Source organism: Phaenicophaeus curvirostris, chromosome 2 (assembly GCF_032191515.1).
Source record: "Phaenicophaeus curvirostris isolate KB17595 chromosome 2, BPBGC_Pcur_1.0, whole genome shotgun sequence".
NCBI classification, from domain to species: Eukaryota; Metazoa; Chordata; class Aves; order Cuculiformes; family Cuculidae; genus Phaenicophaeus; species Phaenicophaeus curvirostris.
In genome coordinates, this window is record NC_091393.1 from 74,629,183 (window position 1) to 74,640,737 (window position 11,555).

Genomic DNA, 11,555 nt, shown 5'->3' on the forward strand with positions numbered 1-11,555 from the left:
CAGGTGCCCAAAGGGGCATTTGAGATGTCCTTGGGAATCCCACCTGGCATTCATCTACCACTCCAGAACAGTACAAGGCACGTCACAGACATGCATTTGCCAGCCCCACAAGAATGTCTCAAGTAATCTGGGTCACCTGAAACTAAAGATCCACACTTAGGCAGCAGCAAAGAAGCCACTTGGGAGGTAGCTAGCATTGCTAGTGGTTGTCACAGGAGATAAACTGCCAAATCTGAGGTTAACCCATGTGTCACAAAGCTGATGTACACCCCTTCTAGCCCCAAATGAGCTGCACCACGCTGTGTAGCCACACTAACATCATCACTGTGGGGAGAGGCCACAATGCCACCACCTCGCTCTTTTCTGGGACGCAGCTGGCTTATGTATTTCTTTGCAGTACTGCACCCCTTAACATAGACACTGCATAAAGCTAAGTATTATTACTACTAAAAACAAAGCTTCTGGTACTTATTTCAGTGGAAACCTCACTTGATGGCGACATGGCTGCAGACATGACAGTATGCATGTAGAATTAAGAAATATTAGATATTAGAAAGAATCATTGGTTGAGTTTTTGCAGCTAGTAGGTAAAAATTTCTCCTGTGTTTTTAATGCTAGTATAATTTGCATGGAAATTAAAGATACAGAAGCCATAGAACTTAAAAATGTCAATCATTTTTGAGGAAAAGCGTTTTTTTAAATTCACTTCTTGTTGTCAGTAAATCAACATAGCACAACAGATCCCATTTACTGTAATTCTGAAGAAAACTGGTTAAAAGGGTCTAATAATAGTTACATTAGTCTTCCCTTTTTCTCCCTTCTACAGTACTCTCACCAACCAAGAATTTTACCTGCTGAGGCTATTCAGAAAGTTGCAGCAAACACAGATGTTTCTGAAATGTGGGAGAATGATTTGCGCCCTATCCTGATAGAAAGATACCCCGGATCACCAGGAAATTACATCGTACGACAGGTAACACAACATTTTCTGAAAAGCTTTAAGGACATCGATTGTTTATATTCTGGTAGCGCTTTTTGTGACCACTAAAGGGACAGACACATTCCTTTCATTCAGCAGGATGAACTCTATCATTGTTCAAGTCTAGACTGCCTAGAGCCCACATGACACAGCTTGCACTTTAGCTGACATTTCCCAGGGCTGCCTAGTGTGATTAAAAAAAAAAAATCTGCTTTTGAATGTATGTTTTTAATTAAAAAGCTTGCCTCAGGTTTGGTACCCAACATACAACACAACCATTGTCCTTTCCCTCACATGAGCAGGTTTTTGGTCACTGGTTCAACCCCCTTGGGACTATGAAATAAATTACACTCCCTTGCCCTTTTTCTGGAGAGGTCCTGTGCTGTTACACTCCCCTCAAATGGTTGTATCAATACAAAAAGGGATCAGAGAGGCCCAAACAAGCAGGCAGATGAAACAGTCGACATGATGAAGTGCAGCACTATTCCATGTCCCACGCTGTCTCTCCATTGCCCCAGGGACAACACTGGGCTACCACATCCAGATTGCACCTGGCCCCAAGACAGCAAAAGCTCCATCATGTTGATTTTGAGCCACAAGGAGTTACCCCATGACTGGGTTGCTGCCCGGTCTGCAGCTCTGCTCTGCACTCACCCTGTGGACATCTTCAGGACTGTGTGCTATGCTGGTTCTGGATTACATTACCCAAGTGCGAGAGTACAGCTGCATTTATTAGAAGACATTCACAACATCTCACTAGCCTTTATCTACCCTTTAGGCAGTGACTCAACAGCTCCAGGACAGTTCTAACTACAATAAGTTTATTTGGCACTCTGCAATTGGTAGACTAGAAAAATGCAGCTTTTTTTATGCTTTGTGTGTGTGTGCGTATGCATGTGTGTCTCTATAGACTTAGTTTTGAGGTTTCTTTAGTGATACCCTGGAAGGCAGCCAAATGAAAGGGGGAAAAAGTAAAAAAAAAAAACCACAAAACCCCAAAACCAAAAATACCCCTCCAAGCCTAGGCCAGATAAGCACAAATTACATTCAAAATAGGATTATTTTGTTACCAGGTAACAGCATGCATTAAAGTAGACCCTCTCCAAAGTTAAAAAAGAAGAATCCTCCACTGTCAAAGCACAATGGAGTTTGAAGTGGATGACATTTCTTTGTTAACACACATAAAAAGCATCAGACTCCCTTAAGAAGGCTAGTGTACAGTGTCAGTCACAGCTAGTGCACACTGGGAACTACATCCAGGCTTATATATCCCCCTTAATACATAACAGACATCCTTTGCGCTGCCTACAGATAGTGGATAGACCATGCAACACCACAAAAGCTTTCAGAGTGTGACCACAAACAAAATGGAAGTTTGTCCTAGCACTAAAATTTATGGCAGTATTCCCACTGACTTCACCAAGTGCAGAATGAGTCTTCAAAGTCTATTTTCTTTTTTCCCCTTAGAGGCTTTTCCAAATGTTTATTTAAAGAGAGAGGAATCTGCCTTGAAGAAGCACTCTAGGGACCCATAAACAAAAGTTGCTCAACAGAGATGGCCCTCTTGTAAGAGTTAGCCAGACCTCTGTACTAAGTATAACTGGGGCTGTTAGAGGTATTCTCATTAGGTAGGAAGATACCTAAACTGTCTTAATTTTTATCTTTACATGAGCTATACTTAACACGATTTCATTTTTAAAACATTGTTCTGAGATGTTTATTTGTTTCTTTCTTTAATTTGCAGGAATCAGACTGTCTCTTATAGCTGTGTAGACAACTTGTGTTACTTGAAAGGCAGATTTATCACAGAAGCTAAAAGAACTAAGAAAAAGACCCCAAAACAAAAGGGCAAACAAACCACACAACAAATGAACAACCAAACAAAACCCCAGCATTTTTTAAATACTGCTGTGGCATCTGTGTGCACTAATTATCAAAATGGCCACACCAAGTTCTCTGCAGCCAGTTCTGACATTTAATTTAAGGGCACAACTGGGTTTAGATTTGATGAGGTAAACATTAAATCTGTCCTGGTTACACCTGAAAAAACACTGGCCTGGAAACTTCAGAGATCAAGATGTTAATGTGTCGTATTAATGGACAATCATTCAAAGCACCTTTGGAGTCCAAAGACAAGAGACAAAAGGGAGAAATTAAAAGAAAGTGAGCCAGTCAAAGGCTAAGGTAGCGAAAATGCTGCTTCCTTTATATAGTGACATTCCATATTTTCCTATAAGATTTACCTTTTAAAAATACTGCGAACTTACAGAAATAAGCTTAAGTGCCATATTTGACAACAGGCACAAACGACAGTTTATCTGCAATGTTTTTCTGAAGCAAACAGTATTAATCTGATTTTTTTAATTGCAGCATATCAAGCACCGTCTTCAAGGATTACAAGCTCATTGGGAAATTGAAGAAGATACATTTCAAAGATACACGCCATACGGATATCAAACATTTACAAATATTATCAGCACTCTCAATCCCTCTGCAAAACGCCACCTGGTACTTGCTTGCCACTATGACTCAAAATTCTTTGGACAACAATGGCAGGATAGAGTGTTTGTAGGAGCAACTGATTCAGCTGTGCCTTGTGCTATGATATTGGAACTGGCACGTGCTCTGGATAACAAGCTTCAGTTAATCAAGGTAATTTGCTTGTTTCATTTTAGTTTGTTTCTTCAATAGCAATAGGCCTTAGGACACTTCCATATTCTCTCCCATAGCCTGTGTGCCTGATTCTCTGACTGCTGTGCCTCTTGTAAAACTCCCACTGACTTCAAGAAGAACAGAACAGAGATCTGTATCTACTACTCTAGAGTACATTATCACATTTAAACTTCTTACGCAAAGGGTGGCTATCTAAAAATTAGCTAATAAATATAGACTGTATAAAAATAACAATTTATATATGAATAATACATTTTTCATAGACTTTTTGAGATAAGTTTTGTTTTGTTGTTTGCTGAGTCTTGCATTTTTTAAATCTCTCAGTTGTATTCTGTTTTGGTAGATGGATGAACCAATTGCCTCACTGGAGAGTTACGCTCACATCCCACCGTCCTATAACAGTTTCAAGCTTTTCTTCTTGCTTTTCTTTACCAAATTGAATAGTTCATTTATGGGACAAGCATGGCTGAGTACAGGAAGACAGTCAAGTAATAATATATTACCAGTCTGTGTTACCTACGCTATGAAAATCTGTTTCAAAGTGCTGCCATTGCTAGGCAGAAATATCTGTTGATCCTACAGATTTGTGGGATTACAAATTTGTAGGATTACAGATTCGTGAGTGCCATCTACTGGTTCAGTAATTACTATTTACAGAAGAATTCTCTATGGTAACAGCTTTCACAGGGAGAGGTCTCTCAAATGCTTTACAAAGTGTCAGTAATACTCTCAGATACTAAGATTACTTGTCAGCGGTTGATTCCAGAAACTGATTTGGTTCCTTTTGACATCAGAATATTTAAGAATTAGAAAATTAAGAATATGCCAATGTTTTTTCATCACAAAACACTCCTGTAGTACATATGCTTTCATTTAGAAGCTTCATTTAATATAAATTTGCCTGATGGTTATTTGTGGAAACTACACACCAACTTAGAGAGTGGAATTTTTTTCAAGTAATGCATCATTACTTCATTAAATTGTTTTTATCATGTAAGATAACTGCATTTGACAAAAAGTCAATTTTATTACTTTGCACGGGCTACCATTTGTATAGCCTGTTAACAAAATATACTTTGGGATCCATCTGCTTAATACATTAGCTATGACCCTTTTGCTCTGCTCATAGCAGCATAACAGACTTTGTTAGGTTTTCAGCCAAAGCTATTTATACTTTGACATGAAGCTGTGATTTTTATCTTGATGTTTCTCCCATTATATAGAGTAAGTTTAAGTTAAAGGGCAAATACATCTCTCCATGTTATTCAGACTTGGGAATATGTTAAACAGTACTAATAATACAAATACTACTTTGTAAAATTCAAATGGCATTAATAGGTTCCTCCAGAAGGCAAAACAACTGATATCAAAAGAGCTGTCCTGTGTGAAGGACAAAGGGCAGCCAGCATTGCCATCAGAAAAATCCATATATCCCTGTGAGCATAATCAATATCATCTTGCCTGCGTGAGCGACATTTTATAGAAGTTTTCCACTGCTGTTTATATTGGATCAGCTCCAGCTAGTTGGGAATTGTAGGCCATACAGGACATGACTGTTGCCAGTGACTCCACCTTTTTAACCACAGCATGCAATTTTACTTGAAGTAGCATAAATTCATAGAGGGGTTAAAATATTTATAGCAACTGCCAAGACTACAGTTCCCAATAAATTCATAGAGGGGTTAAAATATTTATAGCAACTGCCCATACTACAGTTCCCAATACTGTTCATATAGGAGAACTGAACTTGGTTTGGCTATGTTTTAGCTTATTAGGAAATGTTGCCGGTGCAAACGTGGATTCAGTTAGTAAACAGAGAGAAAACAGGCTCCTTTTATACAGGGAAGAAATTTCACACAGGTATCTCCTTTGTGAGCTTAAATACATTAACTATAAATATTCTCAGTTGTAACTGCTGTGATGCTTTTGGTTGTTAAAAGGGACACCCTGTGCTTTGGTTTTAGGGGTAAAGTTGCCTGGGTGGTCCAAGTCCCCATCAAGGAGAAGAAATGGTCATTCTTCTCATGACTGACTGCTCTTTGTCCCTCAAAGAACCATCAGCTTCACAAAGACGTAATTCACCTCCACAGAAGCACAACTGTAGCAGAGATACTACGCCTTTGTTGCGCTACCAAGGAATAAGATTAGTACTTACATCAGGTGTTGTTGCTGACTGTGTCTCCTTTTTATTTGAGATGATGTTCTTGCTACCTGGTTTTGCAGATGCGTCTCAGCATACTCAGCTCATGCCCAATAAAGTCAGAAATGAAACTTTTAAGCAGAACCAAAATGATACCAGACTGGAGAATATGTCACTGTGCTAGATAAATAATCATCGCTGTTTGCTACCACTGTTACACCATAAGGTGTGTTCAACAGCCATAGGAAAGATTGCATAGGTTACCTTGAAAATATAACCCAACCATTGTTGCTTATATGGCTACAGTATTTGGTTTTTGTTTAATGTTCTGGCCAGGATCAGTTATGTTACTTTTAACTTCCTCCAACAGACCAGCTCAAGGTCAAGACCAGACCTTTCACTTCAGCTCATTTTCTTTGACGGTGAAGAAGCCTTTGTCCGGTGGTCCCCTTCTGATTCCCTCTACGGATCTCAACACTTAGCTCAAAAAATGGTATCTACTCCACATCCACCTGGTTCAACAACCACAAATCAGCTGCAGGGCATAGTAAGTACCTTTCACCTCCCTAATGAGCAATAGTAAATTGCACTTTTTTAATATTTAATTAGTAATTGGCCAAATTTCCAAGAAACTATGAACCTCACCAAAGTTAAAGGAAGAAGCAGGCTTGTGGAAGATGTGATAAACTAGAGTTAGCAAGAGCTTTTTGGTGAATCTGCTTAGACTTCCTCCATGCAAGTGTGAAGAGGAGTCATAGAAAAATTTATGAGAATATAAACTGGGATAACCACCTTCTTCAAGAGAGAGAATTCAAAGTGATTAGGAAAGAGCATAGACATAGTATCGGTCTCTGAAGGAATCTCCCCTAGCTCAGCACTAAGCTACAGAAAGCTGTTTCTCTTTGAATCCTACTAACAATCTGAGCGTCTGCTCCCTACTGTCTTGTTTCCCTGTGCATTGCTGAAACACTTTTTTTCTGTCACTGTATCTTGTGACTCATAAAGTGTCTTTCCCTTGACAGACTTTGTTGTTCTCTGGGGAAGAAGCAATTTCCTTTTCTTTCTCCCCACCTACTATAGTTTTTCTTTTAAAGGGATACAACACACAAAACCACAAAAAAGCGATGCAGTCTGTTTCACTTGAGGAACAGAGAAACATCCTATCTTTTTCCTCCTTGGAAAGACAGCAAAATGTATCAGATTGGAATTGAGTTCTGTTAATGAATTCTTCTCAGGCACCATGCTAGAAAAGTCAGATCTTTGGCTAGAGCTATCAAAGACCTAGTCATGACCTATACAGGAACCAAGAAGTTTCATTATTACTGGTGCTGTTGATGTTGTTATAATAATGTAGAGAATTCTGTATTAAAGATTCTTTCTTCTGTAGGACCTGTTTGTTCTACTGGATTTAATTGGTGCACCAAACCCAGTCTTTCCCAATTATTTTCCAAACACTATTCGATGGTTTCAGAGGCTTCAAGCAATTGGTAAGGAGAGAGTATGGGCTTTTGATGAATTTGAAAATATAGCGTGTAGTTTCTGGATGTATTAATTCCTGTAAATCAGATTTTTAGATTTCTTTTCCATTTTACAGTTAAAATTTTTAATATCGTAAAAGTTAAATTTGATGCATCTTAAGCTTATATGAAGATTTTAATATTAATTAATAAAGTAACTGAGGAAGATCCCCAGATGCTCGGAAGCCATGAGACAGATTCTCTTATCACTCTGTGACTCTTGAAACTGCTTCACTTCTGCATTTTAGTTCTCACTTCTGTAAAATTATGGTAACAGCATCAATTTTGAGGTCTTTTTAAATACTAAACAAATGCACAACAGATTCACCAACTCCTTTTTCTTCTTTCAAATGGAAGAAGCTCATATGAGAGGAAAAATAATTCAAATGTGCTAACATACCTCATATTGTCCAAAAGTTGTAATAATCACTTTTGTTGTGAATTACAGAGCAAGAGCTACACAACATGAGTCTGTTGAATAATCACCTTGTTGAAAGGCAGTATTTCCAGACTACTTTTCATCGAGGCTTGGTTGAAGATGACCACATTCCATTTTTATTAAGAGGTACCGGAAGCTTTTATATTTTAACCTATAAGTGCAGTAACAAATGCATCATGTAGTGAATGAGCAAGTGCATATGGTCCTGCTTTACAAGCTCATCAGCCCCAGCTGGAGGCTTCCAAATCCAACTTCACACAGGCCAAGAGACACAGCTTTAAAAAACATACCTGAACAAAAGCAGCGGTAAAACATACTCATCGTTTGGCACGAGCACAGCTCCAATGGCACAGAGATAATGGAAATTTCTGTCAGCAATAGTGTCCCACAAAGCTAAACAACTCTGATCCAGTGGGATATCACTGCATACCACACTAGCCAGCTAGCTACTATTTCTAGGAGCAGTGAAACACTCATGTGTCAATTTCTCAAGATCTGTTGTCAAAGTTACAGTAATGATCACAGTTACCTTTGTATTTGAAGGCACTGACTCCTGCAGAAACTCACATACTCAAATTAGACATCCTCATTCCCTAAAGAATATGGAGATTTCACAGCTGTCAGCTTGAGGGGTGGGAAGGGGGCACAGTGTAGCCAGCAGAAACAGCAATCTGCCTTAAGTCCCTCCTGGAATTAGGCACGTACCTGAAACTGGGATTCCCTGCCTAGGCATTTATCCTGGCAGACACCTATACTCCCACTCTGCATTCATTCTTTTCCTTTGGGGTGTAATCAAAGAAAGGGAAAGCAGTTGTGCTACTGCTGCCACCCTGACAAGCTTATCAGTGATTAAAGCCCTTGTCCGAGTTCAAGATGTGGATTTGATGTCCTTCCTGGTTCAGGCACCCAGCAGAGCATCTTCAAAACTAAGGTAAGCCAAAGAAGCGCAGTAGATACAGTAAACTCTTCTGATTGTTTTCCACTGTACAGCGAGGACTACGAGAGTCACGTTGCTAGGGAAGGGTTAACGAAAAGGAATGTAACACTAGTTCAATGAAGAAGGTATCTACCCAGGAAAGGGGGAAGGTATCTTCACATCCAGCCCCTAATTTTACCATTGTTTATGCTCTGTTAACTACTGAATAATGTAAAATGAGCACACGGCTCTGGAAGCTGGCACCTCTCCGCTTCTAAGTGAGTGCTCTCTTTGCTGAGCTACGGTCACTGTTCCCTGCTCAATGTCTCTTCAGCTCCATGAATCTTTCATTTTTCAGACCAAAGCAGGACCTAGGTGCAACAAAACCAACACAGCCATAATATGTATGTCTAGGGATATAAAAAAGCCTACGTGGGAGAAGATCATAGAGGAAACAATGACTACAGCTCAAAATCTTTTCTAATAACACCATTAACACCTAGTGAAGAAAGCAGCTGAAAAATGAGAGAGGAAAAGCAGTGAAACTGGAAAGAGGCTGGAGACAAACAATGCCCTCCCAAAAAGCGATCAGGAAGCAGAAGACTGGTTTAACTTCTTTTTACCTAAAAGCTGCAGTATGTACAGGCAGCTTGGTGTATGTATATACATGTAACGATGCAGCCTTTCAAGTGGAGGTGGAAGTTCTCTTATGTGACTATAATAGTGGTTCTGTTTTATAGAGTAAAAATACAGACAACTCATTTTACCATTTATGGAGAGGACTAAAAAAATGCTTAAAATTGCTTAAAATTTTAACACTGTCACAAGAACATGGTAATCAGTTCTCAGTTTGGGGGAGCTGCAGTGGTTTCTCTGCCCTTCTGTAGCTCCTGAACATGGTAGCAACTGCAATGCAAAGCATCTAAAAAAAAAATAAAATAAAGGAAGTATCACAGTAAAACTAGCTACAGATGCCTTAAAACAAAACAAAACAAAACCAACAGGGAAAAGTAGTCTAAGGAAAGGAAGGTGCCCATTTCATTTTAGGAAGCACACAGTTAAATGGATGGACTGCAGTCACAGGCTTCAAAAAAGAGAAGGTTAAAGAAGCTGCAGTGACACACACTCCAATAATAAACTTCATTGAGTAGTTACCTGACTCTATTGCTCAGTGGTGACATATCAGTTAGATTAACGGAACTTCTCCACTATTTCTTCTCCAAATTTCACTTTCCTCCTTTAGGGGTTCCAGTCCTACATCTGATTCCATCCCCTTTTCCTGCAGTATGGCATACTATGGACGACACGGAAGAAAATCTTGACAAAACCACTATCGACAATCTCAGCAAAATCCTGCAAGTGTTTGTACTGGAATATCTAAACCTGTGACTGATAAAATGGCAGTAAATTGTACTCCATTACATGTTTGCCCATCTTCACATTTGCTGTTTAAATGCATTGGAGAGCACTAAAGCAAAGCAAAACATTATGATAACTCTTGCTAGATTGACTATTGATTTAGCTGTTCCGGGCCCCGTGTTCCATGTAGCCAAACAATATAGCACTAAATAAGAGTTAGTTTCTTCTGGAAAGAATTTGATCTTTCCGTGTCTTACCTCTGAATAAAAACACCCCAGATTTTTTCCACATTGTTATCACCTTTTTATATCACGTATTATGATCCCAGGAGGGGATGGCTCCCAACCTCAGTGTTTAGACCTACAGGTTTTACCAGGTGTGACCATTTATGCAGCATCCAACAACTGAAATTTAGACCACGTTGTCAAAAGAGGCAAAAATCACGTTAAACTAAATTTCTTATTTGAGTTGAACTAAACCACTTTAATCCTGAAATGAGTTGCTAAAACTCCTGACACAAAGAAGGATTTTTATTCCTCTCTGCTCCCTCGCCTCCGTGTCTTAAAGGAGAGCTGCAAGGGCTCTTGTTTGCAGACAGCAGGCCACCAGGAAACAGCGAATAACCCAAATTAAATTTTCTCCATACCATTTGCTGGATACTTTCTGATGGAGAAAGGTAGTGGGGAGTGATGCTTAGAGGAAGGCATGTGGGGGCTTCCATAGTGTTTTCACACAGGTGGTGTGTGGGAACAAAGCTTCAGCACACGCCATTCATTCCTGTGAGAATAATAGACAATTTGACCCCCCCCCCAAAAAAATTATGCTGTTTTTAATACAGATTAACGTAAAATGATCATTTTAGAATCAGTAGTTTTATATAGATACAGCTTTAAAGGCAAAGTGCTACGTATCAAAAGGAAAATTAGTACAAGAGTCAAAAGCAAGAAGACAGTTTAAGCATCAAAAAATAAGGACAAGCCATAGCCTATATCAGAAAGAGATACTCACTAGCTTAACAACCCTGTACTTTTACATTTCTTACTGGAATTATGAAATAAATTTATATAACACTCAAGCAAAAATCTAACCTGGAATGAAATCAATAGGCAAAGCCAGAAGAACAGTATTCAGAACCTACCTACAGAATTATTGTTTCCACTGGTGAGAAAAAGATGAGAGCATTTGAAGGAAAAAAACAACCAGTCAAGCTGGTAGAGGATGCACTGAGAAAAAACAAGTCAGTATTTTACTGCTCTAAACTTCTTCCATTAGAAAGTTTTATCCTGGGCAAAGCGATTTTAAAAAGGAGATAAGCTACGGAGTTGTAGGCATGTCAGATTTGGCCTGTATTTTGCCATTTTCCTAAAGCAAACGTTTTCGAACATAAGACAATATTTACATAAATATTTTAAACGTGCAGCAGAAATATGTGTTTACAGCAATGAAAATTCATAAAATTTTGCTATGGGACAGCCTGACAATGAAAGTCAATCTGGATGTTGTTCAAGACAGAACAAAAGTGTTTTATGTTT

At 39.0% G+C, this 11,555-nt stretch overlaps 1 protein-coding gene across 1 annotated transcript; it reads left to right on the forward strand.

Annotated features, from left to right (window-relative positions):
* The first annotated feature begins 807 nt into the window (after window positions 1–807).
* Window positions 808–10,827, forward strand: QPCT (glutaminyl-peptide cyclotransferase). Its single transcript, XM_069852509.1, has 6 exons — window positions 808–973; window positions 3,350–3,631; window positions 6,163–6,339; window positions 7,180–7,279; window positions 7,758–7,874; window positions 9,908–10,827. Exons 1-6 carry the CDS (start codon window positions 899–901, stop codon window positions 10,051–10,053), a joined length of 897 nt encoding a protein of 298 aa, XP_069708610.1. The 5' UTR covers window positions 808–898; the 3' UTR covers window positions 10,054–10,827.
* Window positions 10,828–11,555: the final 728 nt, after the last annotated feature.